This window comes from Scyliorhinus torazame, chromosome 7 (genome assembly GCF_047496885.1).
Source record: "Scyliorhinus torazame isolate Kashiwa2021f chromosome 7, sScyTor2.1, whole genome shotgun sequence".
Classification (NCBI taxonomy): Eukaryota; Metazoa; Chordata; class Chondrichthyes; order Carcharhiniformes; family Scyliorhinidae; genus Scyliorhinus; species Scyliorhinus torazame.
Window position 1 is genome coordinate 41,391,758 of NC_092713.1, and position 20,110 is coordinate 41,411,867.

At 44.5% G+C, this 20,110-nt stretch overlaps 1 protein-coding gene across 1 annotated transcript in view; it reads left to right on the plus strand.

Moving 5' to 3' along the window:
* The window catches only part of LOC140426161 (glycogen debranching enzyme-like), a 157,927-nt gene extending 141,201 nt beyond the window's left edge, over positions 1-16,726 (plus strand). The window contains 4 exon segments of the mRNA XM_072510596.1: positions 11,157-11,254; positions 11,772-11,859; positions 11,953-12,086; positions 15,272-16,726. Coding sequence (XP_072366697.1) covers positions 11,157-11,254; positions 11,772-11,859; positions 11,953-12,086; positions 15,272-15,389 — 438 coding nt within the window. The 3' untranslated portion in view covers positions 15,390-16,726.
* Positions 16,727-20,110: the final 3,384 nt, after the last annotated feature.

Genomic DNA, 20,110 nt, shown 5'->3' on the forward strand with positions numbered 1-20,110 from the left:
ATTAATAAGGGGATCAGGGGTTATGGGGAGAAGGCAGGAGAAAGGGGATGAGAAAATTATCAGCCATGATTGAATGGCGGAGCAGACTCGATGGGCCGAGTGGCCTAATTCTACTCCTAGGTCTTATGGTCTAAGATGGAATATTAGACAGGAATACCAGGGCTCACAAAATACTTGAGTATTAGATAACACTATAGCAAATAATAAATTAATAGGTGGAGTCAAAGTGAGTGAGAAAGTAATGTCGTCCAAATCCGGGTTACTGTGCATGTATGTAAATGCACAGAGTATAGTAAATATGATGGGGAGTTGCAGACCCAGGTTGCAGTGTGGACATGTGAGGTGGCGATAACAGAGACCTGTCTAAAGGAAGGACAGGACTGACTGTTAAATATTCCTAGGTACAAGGTGTTCAGAAAAGATAGTAGAATCATAGAATCTACAGTGCAGAGGGAGGCCATTCGGCCCACCGAGTCTGCACCGGCCCTTGGAAAGAGCACCCTCCTTAAGCCCACATCTCTATCCTAGCCTCGTAACCATACCTAACATTTTTCTTTGGACACTAAACGGCAATTTAGCATGGCCAACCCACCTAACCCGCACATCTTTGGACTGTGGGAGGAAACCGGAGCACCCGGAGGAAACCCACGCAGACACTGGGAGAACGTGCAGACCTTGCACAGACAGTGACCCAAGCCGGGAATCGAACCTGGGCTCTTGGAGCTGTGAAGTAGCAGTGCTAACGACAGTGCTACTGTACCGCCCGTAGGAGGGGTGGTGACATTGGTTGAGGAGAGCATCGCAGTGCTGAAGAAAGACAATGTCCCAGAGGGTTCAAGGACTGAAATCAATTTGGAACAGGGAACAGAAAGGGTGCAAGTACAGTGCTTGTTGGAATCTGTAGGCCACCAGCTAGTGGGAAGGATATAGAGGAGCAAATCTGCAGGGAAATTACAGGGAGATGCAAACATTATAGAGTAGTGTTAATGGGGGAAATATCCCTAGATTGTGTTCTGGAAAACTTTCTGCAGGAGACGTGATGCAATGTTGCGCCTGGTTCTTGGAAATGAGGTGGGCCAAGTGTCAGTGAGAAAACATTTATGCGACAGTGATCATTGTATCATACGGTTTAGGATGTTGGTGGAAAAGGACAATGGGCAATCCAGAGTAGGAATAATCAACTGGAAGAGTATTGACTTCAATGGGGCCAAAACAATGTTGGGCCGGATAGACTGGGATGAAAGGTTGGTGGGAAAAACTGGAGCTTCAAAACAGAAATGTTTCGGGGACAGTCAAGGTATTGTTCCTCAAAAGCAAAAGGCAGAGCAAACAAATCAGCAGATCCCCGAAAAGATAGGGCAAACAAGTCAGCCGATCCCCGGATGAGAAAAGAGATAGAAGTTAAGATAAAGAAGTAGTGTGGTTATAACCGGTGTCAGCTAGAAAGTACAATTGCGAACTAAGAGGAATGCAGAAATTTCAGAAGGGAGGTGAAAAAGCAAATAAGACAATCCAAGAAGGATTATAAGAAAAGACTGGCAACCAACATAAAAAGGGAATCCCAAATTCTTCTTTAGGCATGTAAATAGTAAAAGGAGAAGTAATGCCAATTAGGGACTTATAAAAGGTGTAAGGAAAACCGAGGTAGTTTTAAAGGATTTATATTTGTAACGGTGAACATTAGAAGTAAGACATAGTTTTAAGTGGGTTTAATTTAATGGAATGCTAAAACTTGGGGAGTTAGATTCATGCTGTTTTTGTGTGTGGGAGTTGATTAAGTTCCATCTGGGTTTCTGTTGTGCTTAGAGAGGGCTGCAGTGGGGAAAAATAAATTAAAAGGTATAAGCATGTCGCTGTTGCTTAGCAACTGATGGTCTTTGTAAGGTTAAAAAGTTTTAGTTGAAATACTTTGGGAGCAGTTGGAGATATGTAGAGTGCGGAGGCTGCTCTCGCAGCTCTGCCAGAAGCTTGAGAGGGAACATCTCTCCCCTTTGCTATAAGAAAAAAAACATACCATGGAGTAATGAACAGTTAATTAAGGAAACTAGAGAAATGAAATGATTTTTCCAAGAAGATTGAGGTTAAAGATTCCAGAGCAGAGATCTGTTCCAGGGGCTGGTTTAGCACAGTGGGCTAAATAGCTGGCTTGTAAAGCAGACCAAGACCAGCGCTGGTTCAATTCCCGTACCAGCCTCCCCGAACAGGCGCCAGAATGTGGCTTTTCACAGTAACTTCATTGCCTACTTGTGACAAGTCATTTTCATTCGTTGATCAGTGAAGACAGACAGAGTTGAAAGGAAGGCTGAGATGCCAGTAAGACATCTAAAATGTTTTTCAGATTTGTGAGGTTTTATTATAGTCTGTGGAACTTGAGTTAAAATAACTTCTGGAAATCAGTGGCTGGACTTCCGTTTGTGTGGAAGCCTGTACGACAAAGAAATCTTAAAAGGAATGGTGTGAAATCCTGAACTGGATTTACTGTTAAACATGGGCAGAAGCATTGTTTGAAAGTGCCATTTGTAAAACCTGAACTGGGTTTCAGAATGCAAACCACCAAGGGAAATTATTATTATGAGAGAAGACTTTGAAGCTCATTTTTTGGGAGTGGAGTTTTGAAACACTCAGGTGACAATTATCTGGGGGGGATCCTGAGGAAAAAGCCACAGACACTAACTTGGGTTCAGAGAAAAGTGTATTTGACCACCGTCATCTTGTGTTTAAAAGGGACTTTTTGGGCAGTGCAGTGGTTAACACTGCTGCATCACGGGTTCTATCTCGGTCCCGGGTCACTGTCCGTATGGAGTTGCACATTTTCCCCATGTCTGCGCGGGTCTCACCCCCACAACCCAAAGGTAGAGTCATAGAGGTCTACAGCATGAAAACAGGCCCTTCGGCCCAACTTGTCCATGACACCCAGTTTCTACCTCTAAGCTAATCCCAATTGCCTGCATTTGGCCATTTCCCTCTGCACCCATCTTTCCCATATAACTGTCTGAATGCTTTTTTAAAGGATAAAATTGTACCCGCCTCTACTACTGCCTCTGGCAGCTCGTCCCAGACACTCCCCACCCTCTGTGCGAAAAAAGTACCCCTCCGGACACTTTTATATCTACCCCCTCTCACCTTAAACCTATGCCCTCTAGTTTTAGACTCCCCTACCTTTGAGAAATTGTGCAGGGTAGGTGGATTAGCCATGCTAACTTGCCCCTTAATTGGAAAAGCAATTAATGAGACCATTGTAGCTTAAAATGTACTTTGTAATCCATGTTAAGCTTTAAATCTGTGTTGAAATGATTTTTGTTTGTCAGAACTAAAACAAACTAGTGGTCCTGTGGCACACTTCCTCCACATTTTTTTTTTAATGTTAAGGTCTTTTGAGCCAGGATTCCAGTTCTAACAGTGATGGGCAACCGAGACTAATGGGTGGGCCAAATGAGGGGCTCGCCTTCATCTCAGTTGTCCGCAAGATTGAAATCAGGCTTGTTCACTAATTAACTAAGATTAAATACATTTAGTAAACGCCGAATATTTCATAATTAGTTCTAGAAAAGGCTTGATAATTTATATGTCAATAGAACTTTCATCCACATCAAACAATAAAAATAAAATAAATATTTTCATTTTGGACACCCGTGGGAGCCCACGGCTCTCACAGTCAATATTGTGAGCAATCAGCACACACCTCACTTCACTTGCCCTTGTTTTACGTGTGTATCACTTAGTCATACCTATAGAAAAAATCTACTCCGATGGAAATCAATAATGTGGCAACCCTGCGCATGGGCAACAGTCAACAAAATGTCCTGTGGGCCGCTTGGGGACCCAGGCCGCAAGTTACCCACCACTGAGTTATAATATCAACTGGGATCGTAGCAAAGGGAATTTACACATGAAGGCAGGGACAATGGCTGAGATACCAACTGAATACCTTGCATCTGTCGTAGATGCTAAGCAGGTTGTGGTGACAGAAGGAAACTCTTGGGCGGGATTCTCCGATTGCTGACGCCGAAATCCCATTTGCACATGAAGGCCCTCGCCCCTGTATCGCCCCTGTACCGCCCCCTATGGCCCGACTTCCCATCGGCGTGGATCACTTGTGGTCTGAGGTTTTGTCAACCTCGCGTGGCGGCGTGGTGTCCAGTTGCGCCATAGTCAAGGGCAGGGGGGGGGAGCCGATCGCTGGCCAGGGGGGGTTTCGGGGCTGGGGGGGACTGGTGGGGGTGGCGAGGAGGATTACAGGGGGGCACTATCTGGCAGGCCGGGTCCGCGGGCAGCTGGCGCCATGTTGTACGGGGCGACCGCTTCAGGTCGCCGCCGTGCGCATGCGCGGCCACGAACCTGGCAATTCTCCGGCTGTATCTGCAGGGAAAGCATACGAAAGGTTTTACGTGGCGCGGCTGCTAGCCTCCCACCGGGAGGAGCATCAGTGCAGGGCGGCGGCAGCGACGTTTTGGTCGTAATACTAGACACATGCATTGGACGTAGCCTCAAAACCAGAGAATCCAGCCCCTTGTTTCTAGAAGGGTTCAACATTGATGAAGAGGAAGTGTTGGATAAATTGTTGTTACTTAAAGTTCACAACGCACTGGGACCAGAATAGATGGATCAAAGAATATTGAAGGACGTGGCAGTGGAAATTGCAGGGGCACTGGCCATAATCTTCAATTCTTCTCGAGACTTAGTTTTGGGCGGGGGGGGGCGGCTACCAGAGGATTGAAGAATTGTAGACATTACCCCCTTGTTGAAAAATATTTGCAAGGATAAGCACAGCAATTACAGACCAGTCAGTTTATCTTGCATGTTGGGGAAGCTTCTGGAAACAATTATTTGGAATTTAATTAGTAGTCGCATGGAAAAATGTGGGTTGATTAAGGAAGAGCCTGCATGAATTTCATGAAGGGTAAATTGTATGTTTTACTAACTTGCTGGAGTTGTTTGAAGAGTTAACAGAAAGGGTCGATGAGGGTAATGCTGTTGATGTGGTGTACGTGGACTTTCAGAAGTCAACCACACAAACAGACTTGTCAGAAAAGGGTCATCTGGACTCGAAACGTTAGATCTCTTCTCTCCCTACAGCTGCTGCCAGACCTGCTGAGATTTTCCAGCATTTTCTTTTTGGTTTCAGAAATGTTATAGCTCTTGGAATAAAAGAGACAGTAGCATCACAGTGTGGTAGAGAGTAATGGTCAATGTATAGTTATCAGGATGGAAGATTTGTAGGTCCCCCAGGGGGTCTGTATTGGGACCCTTGGTTTTCTTGATGTATAACGATCTAGAACTTCGTGTGCAGGGGACAATTTCAAACTTTGCGGATGACACAACGTGGAAGCATTGTAAACTCCAAGGACAGTATAAAACTTTAAAAATGAGAAAGACAAGTTGATGGAATGGGCAGACAGTTGGCAGACGAAGTTCAATGCAGGAAAGTGTGAGGTGGTGCATTTTTGAAGAACATGGAGAGACAATATTAAATAAATAGGGAAATTCGTAAGTGGGCCCTGGGCCTATATTTGCATAGACCATTGAGCGAGGCAGGACAGATGGAGAGAGCAGCTAATAAAGTATATAGTATTCTGGACTTTATTAAGAAGGGGCATAGAATAGATATGCTGAACTTATCGAAGATACAATTAGACCTCAGCTGGAGGATTGTGTACGGTTCTGGATGCCACACTATCGGAAGAATGTGAACACATTGGAGAAAGCGCAGAAGAGGTTTGCAAGAATGGTTCCAGGGATGAGAAACTTTAATTTTGCGAATAGATTGGAGAGGTTGGGACTGTTCCTTTTGGAGAGAAGAAAGCTAAGAGGAGATTTGAGGTGCGCAAAATCATGAGGCTGGACAGAGTCGATTGGGAAAATCTCTTCCTGCTGTAAAAGGATTGAGGACGAGAGGATTTTAAGTGAGTTGTAAAAGAAACAAATGTGATGTGAGAAAAACTTTATTTTGCAGCAAGTTCTGGAATGCACTGCCTGGAAATGTGGCGGAGGCAGGCTCAATCGAGGCATTCAAGAGGATATTAGATGATTATGCAAATACAAACAATATGCCGGGGTGCGGGATAAAGGCAGCAGAATGGCAATAATGCTCATTTGAAAAGTGGTGCAGATCCAATGGGCCGAAAGACCTCCATCTGCACTGTAACAATTTTGTGATTCTAAGGTCGGGTACAGATTTGATCTGTCCCTCCATATTCTGGCAGGACATCACTGTGCATCACTCTGGGAGGACTACACTCCGTTAAGTGATCAGCATTGTGACCATGGGTCAGTTGGGAAGGTGTGGGGGGGGGGGGGGAGGAGGGACACATGGGAAGGGGGCTACATGGGGAGAAATGGGGAATAGTAGAGGGCTTGGGAGCAGTAGGTGAATGATGATGGCCTGTGGGGAGATTGAGGGTGGGGAAGTTGGAGGCTGACAAGGCAGCCTAGAATGCAGACATACAAGGAGATGAATGGGAATCTAACTATGAATGGTAGTGGGATGGGATGCATGTGACACTGGAATATGAAGGGGGAGGGCAGCTTATGTTAATGTGGCACAAGAGAGATGGGTTGTACAGACTCATGGGGAGTGGGGAGAAGCGAGACTATTGCAGTCATAGTCTCTGGCCTGACACGCATGTAGTGATTTGTAGGAAGGGGCAAAGTCTATGTTGAATTAGACTAAAGAACAGCTTGGTGGTGATGGCCTTCTGGCTTGGTACTAGGTTGCAGATCATGGTTATGGGATCTGCAGCCTCTAAATGGGGAAAATGTAAATAAATGGAGAGGGCTCTCTGTATGTGACTGTGTAGACAGCCCTGAAATGGGGAGGGGTGGGGTTCACTTGGGGCATGAGCAGCAGATGCTTGATCCCCAGCAATGCTCAGTGCCAGAGATCTAGGATGTCACTGCCTTCGACTGCTGTGGAGATGTCTAAGCTGCAGCTATGAGTCACTGAAGTATGTGTCTCAGTGCCGCTGGAGAGTACAGGTTAACGCAGAGACGGGTTTTCTACTGATGTCTCCTCCATCTGAGCTGGGCTTAGGCTTACGTTGGCCCTGCTTGTGTACCTGAACCTGCTAGTGTCTGTCAGAGAAGGACCAGTTCAGTTCATGAACAGGCTGTGTGCAAGATTATATGTCCTTCGCTGCGACTCAGCATATGATCAACTTGTGGAGAGCTCAAATGTGTTGGGAGAGGCCAATTTTTTTCTTTAGAGCAGAGAATATTGAGGAGGTTGAGATCTATATTATGTGGGGTTTTGACATGGTAAATAGGAAGCAGCTGTCCCGCTTGGTTGAGGGGTCAATCACATGGGGGCATAGTTTTACGGTGAGGGGCAGGAGATTCCGAGGGATTTGAAAGGAATAATTTTCACTCGAGAGTAGTGAAAATCTGGAATGCACTGCCTGAGAAGCAAGCGGAGGCTGGAAACCTCACAACCTTTAAAAACACTTGGATAAGCACTTGAAACACCATCACATTCAAAGATCTGGGACAAATGCTAATAAGTGGGATTAGCATGAGCTTTAGGGTAATTATTGTCGGTGCAGACTCAATGGGCCGAAGGGCCTTTTCTGCACTACACGGCTCATTGACCCTATGGCTGAGTTGACTTCCCTTGCAAACGCCTGCCAGGCTGGTGAGGTGAGGTTGGTATGCTTGTCCTGGAGCCATCCCTGAGGTAGAGGACATCCTGGTGTTGGCACACTCCTCTTAGCAAAGCCTCCTGATTGTAGCCCCGTTGCGTGCAGCCATCTCGAGACATAGAACATAGAACATAGAAAATACAGCACAGAACAGGCCCTTCGGCCCACGATGTTGTGCCGAACCTTTGTCCTAGATTAATCATAGATTATCATTGAATTTACAGTGCAGAAGGAGGCCATTCGGCCCTTTGAGTCTGCACCGGCTCTTGGAAAGAGCACCCTACCCAAACTCAACACCTTCACCCAACACCAAGGTCAATTTGGACATTAAGGGCAATTTATCATTGGCCAATTCACCTAACCTGCACATCTTTGGATTGTGGGAGGAAACCGGAGCACCCGGAGGAAACCCACGCAGACACTGGGAGGACGTGCAGACTCCGCACAGTCAGTGACCCAAGCCGGAATCGAACCTGGGACCCTGGAGCTGTGAAGCAATTGTGCTATCCACAATGCTACCGTGCTGCCCTTGAGAACAAATAAATCTACACTATATCATTTAACCGTAATCCATGTACCTATCCAATAGCTGCTTGAAGGTCCCTAATGTTTCCGACTCAACTACTTCCACAGGCAGTGCATTCCATGCCCCCACTACTCTCTGGGTAAACAACCTACCTCTGATATCCCTCCTATATCTTCCACCTTTCACCTTAAATTTATGTCCCCTTGTAATGGTTTGTTCCACCCGGGGAAAAAGTCTCTGACTGTCTACTCTATCTATTCCCCTGATCATCTTATAAACCTCTATCAAGTCGCCCCTCATCCTTCTCCGTTCTAATGAGAAAAGGCCTAGCACCCTCAACCTTTCCTCGTAAGACCTACTCTCCATTCCAGGCAACATCCTGGTAAATCTTCTTTGCACCTTTTCCAAAGCTTCCACATCCTTCCTAAAATGAGGCGACCAGAACTGTACACAGTACTCCAAATGTGGCCTTACCAAAGTTTTGTACAGCTGCATCATCACCTCACAGCTCTTAAATTCAATCCCTCTGTTAATGAACGCGAGCACACCATAGGCCTTCTTCACAGCTCTATCCACTTGAGTGGCAACTTTCAAAGATGTATGAACATAGACCCCAAGATCTCTCTGCTCCTCCACATTGCCAAGAACTCTACCGTTAACCCTGTATTCCGCATTCATATTTGTCCTTCCAAAATGGACAACCTCACACTTTTCAGGGTTAAACTCCATCTGCCACTTCTCAGCCCAGCTCTGCATCCTATCTATGTCTCTTTGCAGCCGACAACAGCCCTCCTTACTATCCACAACTCCACCAATCTTCGTATCATCTGCAAATTTACTGACCCACCCTTCAACTCCCTCATCCAAGTCATTAATGAAAATCACAAACAGCAGAGGACCCAGAACTGATCCCTGCGGTACGCCACTGGTAACTGGGATCCAGGCTGAATATTTGCCATCCACCACCACTCTCTGACTTCTATCGGTTAGCCAGTTCGTTATCCAACTGGCCAAATTTCCCACTATCCCATGCCTCCTTACTTTCTGCATAAGCCTACCATGGGGAACTTTATCAAATGCCTTACTAAAATCCATGTACACTACATCCACTGCTTTACCTTCATCCACATGCTTGGTCACCTCCTCAAAGAATTCAATAAGATTTGTAAGGCAAGACCTACCCCTCACAAATCCGTGCTGACTATCCCTAATCAAGCAGTGTCTTTCCAGATGCTCAGAAATCCTATCCTTCAGTACCCTTTCCATTACTTTGCCTACCACCGAAGTAAGACTAACTGGCCTGTAATTCCCAGGGTTATCCCTAGTCCCTTTTTTGAACAGGGGCACGACATTCGCCACTCTCCAATCCCCTGGTACCACCCCTGTTGACAGTGAGGACGAAAAGATCATTGCCAACGGCTCTGCAATTTCATCTCTTGCTTCCCATAGAATCCTTGGATATATCCCGTCAGGCCCGGGGGACTTGTCTATCCTCAAGTTTTTCAAAATGCCCAACACATCTTCCTTCCTAACAAGTATTTCCTCGAGCTTACCAATCTGTTTCACACTGTCCTCTCCAACAATATCGCCCCTCTCATTTGTAAATACAGAAGAAAAGTACTCGTTCAAGACCTCTCCTATCTCTTCAGACTCAATACACAATCTCCCGCTACTGTCCTTGATCGGACCTACCCTCGCTCTAGTCATTCTCATATTTCTCACATATGTGTAAAAGGCCTTGGGGTTTTCCTTGATCCTACCCGCCAAAGATTGTTCATGCCCTCTCTTAGCTCTCCTAATCCCTTTCTTCAGTTCCCTCCTGGCTATCTTGTATCCCTCCAATGCCCTGTCTGAACCTTGTTTCCTCAGCCTTACATAAGTCACCTTTTTCCTCTTAACAAGACATTCAACCTCTCTTGTCAACCATGGTTCCCTCACTCGACCATCTCTTCCCTGCCTGACAGGGACATACATATCAAGGACACGTAGCACCTGTTCCTTGAACAAGTTCCACATTTCATTTGTGTCCTTCCCTGCCAGCCTATGTTCCCAACTTATGCACTTCAATTCTTGTCTGACAACATCGTATTTACCCTTCCCCCAATTGTAAACCTTGCCCTGTTGCACGTACCTATCCCTCTCCATTACTAAAGTGAAAGTCACAGAATTGTGGTCACTATCTCCAAAATGCTCCCCCACTAACAAATCTATCACTTGCCCTGGCTCATTACCCAGTACTAAATCCAATATTGCCCCTCCTCTGGTCGGACAATCTACATACTGCGTTAGAAAAGCTTCCTGGACACACTGCACAAACACCACCCCATCCAAACTATTTGATCTAAAGAGTTTCCACTCAATATTTGGGAAGTTAAAGTCGCCCATGACTACTACCCTATGACTTCTGCACCTTTCCAAAATCTGTTTCCCAATCTGTTCCTCCACATCTCTGCTACTATTGGGGGGCCTATAGAAAACTCCTAACAAGGTGACTGCTCCTTTCCTATTTCTGACTTCAACCCATACTACCTCAGTAGGCTGATACTCCTCGAACTGCCTTTCTGCAGCTGTTATACTATCTCTAATATAATATCTGAAGACAGCTGGGCTGGAGAGAGTTCATGTGTGTGTTTGGGTGCTGTTAAGTTTTTCTGGAATATTTTTATTGGCATTTTCTATTATACACAGTAAAACTTTGCATCCAATATTTACAGACCGTGCAGTTCTTGTGTATATACAATTGTTCTTAGTGTTTCCTTATTATTATTATTAATTGTTGATGAAGATTGGCCTAACATCTGAATTGCATAATTGAGTGGTGATCAGTGATCACATATGGGTTTCATTGCAAATTCCTGATCTTGGTATCCTTGACGTTGTTATCCAATTGATGGGGCAATCTCTTGCCTCTCATCCAGCTGAGTTATCGAAAATGACTTGAAGGTTTAAATGAAGCTTTAATTACAGTAATAAAACCAATACATTTTATATTCCAGGCCCCTGAACTTTTTGATCCAGACAAGGCATGGAAAGCTTTAAAAATTATGGAGGAGAAACTGCTTGGCCCCCTAGGATTGAAAACATTGGACCCAGAGTAAGTTAAATTATTGCTGATCCTAATATTCCCAGCTTCCAACAGAATGATCATTGTTAATGAAAACAAACTATCACTGGAATGTATACTTGTGATCTTTAACGCCTGTTTTTGACGTGAAAACAAGCACAAAAATTTTGATTCAAAGGTTTTTCTTTTGCTAAGGTGTAAAGGTAAAGTCACAGTTGCCGTAGTCCCAGGTGACCATAGGCTGCTTTCCCCTGAGGGGGCGATCTGACTGGTTAGTGGTGGTTTAACCTGAGGGTCACCACACCTCCGGCGAAGGGGAAAGGTTAAGAAGGCAGGGCCTTCATGAATAATTTCAGCCAGTTCAGGAATTGAACTCGTGCTGCTGACCTCGCTCTGCATCACGAACCAGCCGACCATCCAACTGAACTAAACCGGATCTGGCTTCTTATGATAACCTGTTCATGGGTCCCATTTTCTGTGGGTACTCGCACTGGATTCTTTTGCTAATATATGCTGATTGATGTTTATTTTCTCTTTTTTTGGTTAGTGACCAGGTTTACTGTGGTTTTTATGATAATTCTTTCGACAATGGCGACTTCAATGTATCGAGAGGCTATAATTACCACCAAGGACCGGTAATTATTTGTATTATGTTTCAGCGAGTTTAGCCATGATAATTTTTGTACTTAATCTTACAATAGAAATAAATATATATTTTTTGGTTCTAGGAATGGCTGTGGCCTCTTGGATATTTCTTGCGTGCAAAGCTGCATTTCTCAAACATGATTGGCAGTGCATTGTATGAAGAGACTGTATATTTAGTGAAGAATATTCTTTCTCATCATTATGATTACTTGGAAAAGTAAGTCATTAATTCCAAAAACTCAAGTGGCTATATAATTCATATGTCCTTTACAGATTTTTTTTTTTTCTTGAGTGACATTGCCATCCCGCTTCACATCAAATCACTGCAGTAACTTTAATCTGCCCATGTACCCTGTGTTTCGAAAGACAAATTTTGTTATTAACTGAAGTATTGTTCTAGGCGGATGGCATTATATTTGTTAAGTTTCTTCATAAATATTAATCCAGGTGATGGTAAAGCACACAAATCAGCTGGTGCATAACTTTCCAAAGCATTCGTCTAGGATAGACGATCAGAATTTAAAACTTTTGTGGGAAGGTACAAGACTGGAAATTAATCTTTATTATATTTGTTTCATGGGTGTAGTTTTCAAATAGGCACTTATCCAAGTCAAATTATTGCTGTCATCGAACCGTGTTTAATGTTTTTAAGCTACAGTATTTGAGGGGACATATTTCTTTTTAACTACTTGTAAAACATCACAATTCTGCTTTCATTGTTTGAGTTGAGTCTTATGGTTCTAATTCCTAATACATACCTTGGATAAAGTTGTATCAGTCACTCCCTGGGACGACCTTTTCCTCCACTTTGGATGGTGATTTGTAACGTAATATTACACTGTTTGCAAAGTTGTGTGACCCAGAACTGCAATCATGAAACCGCCTGGATCAATGTGTCATGTCTTATCGGAACGCCAAAATCTCTCTGACGGGAGATCGAGTTCATACTGGGTGAGACCAAGTTTGGTTCAAAATGTAAGCTGCTTTATTCCACAATTGGTATTGAGCTCATTATAGCTTGTTCTTGCATGGAAATGAAGCGTGCACAAGAGCTGAACCTACTCGGGCGAGATCCAGACCTTCCAATTAGTGGCAATGCTGGTTGCATCGCCACTGCCCGCAAAGTTTCCTTGGACCTGATGATATTAGCCATTTTCAGGTGGGATTTTCGATCCCACCTGAAGCAGAAATGGACCCGCGAAGTCTTTCATGCAGAAGACTGACAAGCATAGGAGAGTTGGGGAAAGGTCAGGATGTGCTCCCTCTTTATGACAGTAGCATACCGTTCTCTGCTAATTTTGTAACGGTCCCAAATCCTTGAATGAATGAGTGGGTGGGTGGTCAGTTCAGGAAGGTAGTCTGATTGCGGGGGGGGGTGGCTAGTCAGATCAGGGCTGATGTTTGGAAGGGTTGCTTACATTTGGCTAATCGCTTTGTTAGACCCAATATTAAACTGTGTAACAGATCCAGGGTATTCAGATCAGTCGCGCCCACCTACTAGTCCAAGTTTCTGATGCTGATCTCAGTGTTGGAGACTTTGCGGGTCATGCCAGACAACAGAAATCAACACATTGCGAGTTTAAACTTGTTGAGCAATTTCCACACACAGTACGTCATACCCCAACTTGTATCCCATCTCCGGTGATCAGATGATTTGGGCGGAATTCATTACATTTTGTCCAAGCACCCAGCGAAGCAGTTTAACTCCTTTCCAACCCCCATCTGCACGACGAACCGGGTGCTGTATTCTGCGTTTTTAAAACTCTCTCCTGCCAACCACAGAGATTAAAAGAGTTCTTCATTAAAAGGGTGCTGATAGTGACACAGAAAGAGATTAGAATGTGTTGATGGCAGAACAAAGGTGAGCAGTGTGTCAAAGGCGAACTAGGAACAGATGGTCCAAGTGGTAGAACATTACAGCGCAGTACAGGCCCTTCGGCCCTCGATGTTGCGTCGACCTGTGAAACCACTCTAAAGCCCATCTACACTATTCCCTTATCATCCATATGTTTATCCAATGACCATTTAAATGCCCTTAATTTTGGCGAGTCCACTATTGTTGCACACAGGGCATTCCACGCCCTTACAACTCTCTGAGTAAAGAACCTACCTCTGTCCTATATCTATCTCCCCTCAATTTAAAGCTATGTCCCCTCGTGCTAGACATCACCATCCGAGGAAAAAGGCTCTCACTGTCCACCCTATCTAATCCTCTGATCATCTTGTATGCCTCAATTAAGTCACCTCTTAACCTTCTCTCTAACGAACACAGCCTCAAGTCCCTCAGCCTTCCCTCATAAGATCTTCCCTCCATACCAGGCAACATTCTGGTAAATCTCCTCTGCACCCTTTCCAATGCTTCCACATCCTTCCTATAATGCGGCGATGAGAACTGCACCAGAACACTAATGTTCTCGACATTTTTCAAATACTTGCCAGCCCGCATAGTAATTACAGTTTGGCTACAGATTGATATCCCACCATTGGGGCTGTCTTGAGAAACAGACCCTTTATGAGCACATTTGTCTTGAAACAAAGTCTTAATGGAACTAAAAGCAAATTACTGCGGGTGCTGGAATCTGAAACAAGAACCGAAAATACCGGATAACCTCAGCAGGCCTGAAAGCATCTGTGGAGAGAGAAGGAGCTGACTTTTCGAGTTTGGATGACTCTTTGTCAAAGCTGGAGAGAAATGGAAATAGGGTCAGATTTATACTGTTGTGGGGGCGCGGGGGAGCTTGGAGCAGTGGGGCTGGATAGAGGGCCATTGCCCCCTACCCCTACCCCACTTGGACCATCTGTTCCTAGTTCTCCTTTGACACATTGCTCACCTTTGTTCTGCCATTAACACATTCTAATCTCTTTATGTGCCACTATCAGCACCCTGCTTAGCCTTAATCACCCTCATTTACATTCCCTTTGTCTTTCTGTCCACGATATCTTTGTCAATCTCCACCTATTGCTGGCCTTCTGTCCAGCCCCACCCATATCAATTTCTCTCCAACTTTGACAAAGCGTCATCCAGACTCAAAACATTAGCTCCCTTCTCTCTCCACAATAATAATATTATAATAGCTTATTGTCACAAGTAGGCTTCAACAAAGTTACTGTGAAAAGCCCCTAGTTGCCACATTCCAGTACCTGTTCAGGGAGGCCGGTACGGGAATTGAACCCACGATGCTGGCCTTGTTCTGCCTTACAAGCCAGCTGTTTAGCCCACTGTGCTAAGCCATGCTGTCTGACCTGCTGAGATTGTCCAGTATTTTCTCTTTTTGTTCTTAATGGAACTGATGGGCACACCATTGTAATGAAAATTAAGATTAAAGACTATCAAATTGTGTCAGATACTAAGAATTGCAATCTTTTCATTCACTATTTTGTGTGTTCATTTTTACTTTTCAGATCTCCCTGGAAAGGTCTTCCAGAGCTTACAAATGAAAATGGGGCATACTGTCCATTTAGCTGTGAAACCCAGGCCTGGTCAATAGCTACCATCCTAGAAGTCTTGCATGAGCTTTGAAATGCAGCATTTTCCTGTTGCCAATTGCAATACATCAACCTTCTTTGTTCCTTTCGTGTCCCTCCATAGTATTAAATACCATTTGCCATTTAGCCATACAGTTTCTGTGATACAATTAAAAGCAGCAGATCACATCAGTGGGACAAAGTTGTGACCTAACAAGTTATATAATCTCTTATCCCTTTAATGTGTCAAAGTGATTAGTATAAAAAGAGCTTTTTAAGTTAGTAATATAAAGTGATTGTGATATTAACTGATGTGACCTTTTCTGCTTCTTGTCTGGCTATCAGCAATGTTGCACTGATCTGAAACGAGCTTTAAACTGCTTATTCAACAGTGTGTCAATCTAGAGTTAACAGCTGAATGGCTCATGACTGTATACTTAAAAAGGATGCACTGCGCAAATCACAATTTGAATTTTGTTGTAGTTGTCACCACTATTGTGCTCAGCAGCCAAGTTGCAATTAACCTAAATTAACGCATTACGAACAGTTTGGAAGGTTAGAATTTTACAGCAATATCAAAGCACTTTCAAAAAGGTTTTGGATGAGTTGCAATAGTGAGGTGAGGTGCCAGAGTAGCATTATCTTGCATACTACTGTGTCCAAGCTTATTTTAAGCCTAATGGAATGAAAATTATTTCAAGCACTTGCATGACATTTGCACATTTAGAGTTGTAACATTAGAATTTTAATGTCCGTGTTTAATGGAGGGGCATTTGGGGGCGTGATACATTCAAAGTTTTGATGATGCTGGTAACCTTAACTACACTGTATTGCGATTGTGATAGAGTACAGGCACAAAATCATACAATATGCACGTATTTTTGTATCTAATTAAGGGGGGGAGTTCAAAAAACACATTAATACCTAAGATTATCTGTACCTAATTTCAGCATATCTAAGAATTTCAACAAATGAGTTTGTAGGGTTGCCTTCAGTTTTTGAGAACTGCTGTTAATGCCAGAATTGACTGTTACATTGTGTTAGAACGTGCAGAGTCTAAGTTTTGCTTCTCAGCATTAGGAAGTACTTGTTCTGGACCAGGCAAAGGAGGGGCAGCTAAGCTGATTGGAGGATAAGATCACAGTTCAAATACCTCAATCAACTTTTCTATCTCCATTCCCAAGCATATAGTACATCATGGACATTCTTCACCATACTATATTTTTTAATGGTGCCACTTTTCACCTAAAATTGAGAAAAGGTTAAATATGGAATGCAGCAGCAGATTATACACCTATTTTGTGTTTTGTGAGGAAGGATGGTTACAAACCCAGCAGAATATGATATTGTCTACAGATATGATTAAGTATTAAACAAATCACTTAGACCATACCCTTTGTGCCTGTGTTTTTTTTAAGCAATGTGGAGTCCTTCGATGTGTTCGTGAATTTGAATAATGTATAGCTAGGTTTTCTCAATTATGCTTATAGTTTTGAAATACAATACTTGATTGTCCAGTATCTGCAAACTACAGATTTACCAAAGTGGAATTTAATGCATTTTTACTTTATTTTAGAACTAAATTTTGATGACAGCAGTGCTCACCACTTTTGTCTGCAAATCTAGAACATAACAATTTTGATCCAGCATTTTGTTTATTTGCTGATTTTCTTAGTTGGGAAATGTACCCGATCCAGAATTGTCACTGTCACTTAAAAATAAAAGCTAATGAGAACACTGATCATACTTTTAGAAGTATATTCTAGACGTTCATGGGCGGGATTCTCCATTGCCCAACGCTGAAATCTGAAACGGCGATTGGGCGGAGAATAGCGCCCGATGGCAAAATCGCGGCAGGTGCCGCTTTGGCGCCGAATTGCGATTCTCCGCTCCCCTCCAAATTGGCGTCATTGTGACACACGCAGTTGTGACTGTGTTCGCACCGCATTATTGGGCCCACCCATGATGCTCCCCCTCCAATAGGCCGAGTTCCTGACGGCGCGGGCCACGTGTGGTCTCCACCATCGTGAGCCTGGTGTGCTGGCCGCGGGACGAGAGAGGGCGTAGTGTCCAGCACCACCATAGGTCGCTGACAATCGTGCAGCTGGCTGTGGGGCTTCTGCCAGTGCTGGGGGGAGTAGAGGGAGATGCCCAGGCGGTGGGCTGTCGGGTCGGGGTGGATGGGTACGTGGTCCAGCACAACCGATGCCATCATTTCAGGCGCGATCGGTGCGCGTGTGGGGGTGTAGGTATATGTGCGGCTGCAGCTTGTCAGCCCTGCGTGTGTCCAGTACGGACCTGCCGATTCTCCCACCGCTTTTCGCCTGTTCCGCAGGTGTTTTACGCGGCGGCGGTTCCTAGCCCCTCACCGGTACCAGCATCGGTGTGGGTGTGGTGCCGATGTTTCCATCGTGGAACAACATGGATCCTCCATTGCCGTCAGTACTTGGCCGCAGGAATGGAGAATCCAGCCCCATGTCTCTGAGATGTTGGGTGTATATCGACCCAATTATTAGGACACTAGGACGATGGAGATTCGATTGGTGCAGCCATCTGGGCTTCTAGTAAGTGGCCACAGGTGCTCATGATTATATGGCCAAAAGAATTCAAATTAAGGGAAGACTGACATATGCTGATGAACCTTAAACATGAATGGGAGAACCCAATTTTGATTTCTGAATAAGAACACAACAAATATGTTTGTGGCAAGTTTAATGGTGGGAGAGGGTCGTGGGGTGGAGGAAAGAGAAGCAATGAGGTGGGATGTCCAAAAAATTAGTTTCACACCCATGTAAACTTACGGCAAGATCTTCCACTCCTGGCCACCATGGCGGGTTGCAATTACCACGATAGGCCAGAGTGAAAACCGATTTGCATCACATTAATGGTATGCAGATGAAGGTCTGATTGGAATTGCCTCTACCCGATTGTTCACGACACCAGTGGGAAATCATGCTGGTCCGAAACAGGTCTGGGCCACTGGGGCATGTACATATTGGGACTTAGCTGTAGAAGGCACTGGAGTTCAGGATGGAGTCCCTCTAATGACATGGGCCCTGGAAGATGCTGCAGTGGGTTGGGAGGGTGGGGTTGGTGGATTAGTGATATCTGAGCACCTTTTAAAAATGGTATCTGGATATGTTGCTGGCGGAATCAACCATCCAACATGCCCCGTGAAATGTCGGGAAATCCCTTGCTGCATAATTATTGAAGCCAGGGTTGCACAAAATGGCGCAATGCCCAGCGACCTCTACAGTGAAAAACACTCCTGCCCCCGCCACAGAAATTAGTCCCAGATGGGAGAATTCCACCCTGTATTTCTGTTTTCCTATCAAATTGGATAACCTCACATGAATGAAAGAGCTAAAATTCTGTAGTGTCGATGGCAATGCTATAAATGTTGACATATAAGTCGACCATGGAAGTCTTGAACAATTCCTACAAAAATTGAATTGATTTGTATGCCGAGTATAAAAGTGAATCTGAGGCAGGTGGTCACCATTTTGAAATGTCATCATCCAAAGCAAAGAGTGGCCATGCCTTAAACACCTATGCATCTTTACAACAGAGCCCCATCACTTGCTTGATGACCGAGCCCTGTCACAAGGTACCAGTCAGTAAAACTTGAATTTGTGGGGTGGAAAATTGAGGCTGACTACTAACGTGAGTAAAACATGTCACGGTAGAAATTAAGGGTCAATTTATAAGCCGAGTATACGACTTCTGGAGCCGGCGAAATGGGATTATCGGGCATGTCGACATAGTTGCCGCACATTTGTGGTAATCTTTTCTCAAACAGCTAAAAGACTCTATTGCTGTGTTGTTGGTGCTGAATTTTTTTTTTTTTTAAATCAATTTCATGAGATGAGCGTAGATGGCAAGACCAACAACTATTTCCTGTCTCCACTTGCTCTTGAGAAAGTGGTGGGGAGTTGCCTTCTTGAATTCCTGTTGTCAGTCTGGTGTAGGTATACCCGCAGTACTGTTACAGAGTGAGATCCAGGAGTTTGAGTCAGCGACAGTGAAGGAATGGCAGTATAGCTCCAAGTCCAAATGCATGGCTTAGAGGGGAGCTTGCAGGTGCTGGTGCTCCCAAGTGTCTGATACCCTTGTCCTTGTGGGATGGTAGAGGTCATGGGCTTGGAAGGTGCCTTAACGTGTTGTTGCCGCAATGTTTAAGATGGTCGAGAGAGTGCTAATCAAGGAGGCTGCTTTGTGCTGGGTGGTGTCAAACTTCTTTGAGTGTGGTTGGAACTGCACTCATCCAGGGAAATGAAAAATATTCCATCACGGTGGCAAAGTGGTTAGCACAGCTAACTCATAGCTCCAGGGACCTGGGTTTGTTTCCAGCCTTGGGGTGTGGCGTTTGCACGTTCTCCCCATGTCTGCGTGGGCTCCTTCTAGGTGCTCGGTTTCCTCCACAGTTCAAAGATGTGCAGGTTGGATGGATTGGTTTTGCCAAATTGTGCCTTGGTGTCCAAAGATGTGCAGGTTAGATGGGATTACGGGGATGGAGTGGGCCTAGATAGGGTGCTCTTTCAGAGGATCGGTGCAGACTAGTTGGGCCGAATAGCCTCCTGCACTGTGGGGATTCTGAGGATTCTATCACCTGTTGTAACCGCAGTATTTAGAGGGATGGTTCAGTTAAGTTTCTGGTCAATAGTAACCCACAGATTGCTGATTGTGAACGGTTCAGCAATGATAATGCCATTGAACATCAAGGGAAGATGGTTGGATTCTGTCTTGTTCGTGATAGTCTTGTGTGGCATGAATGTT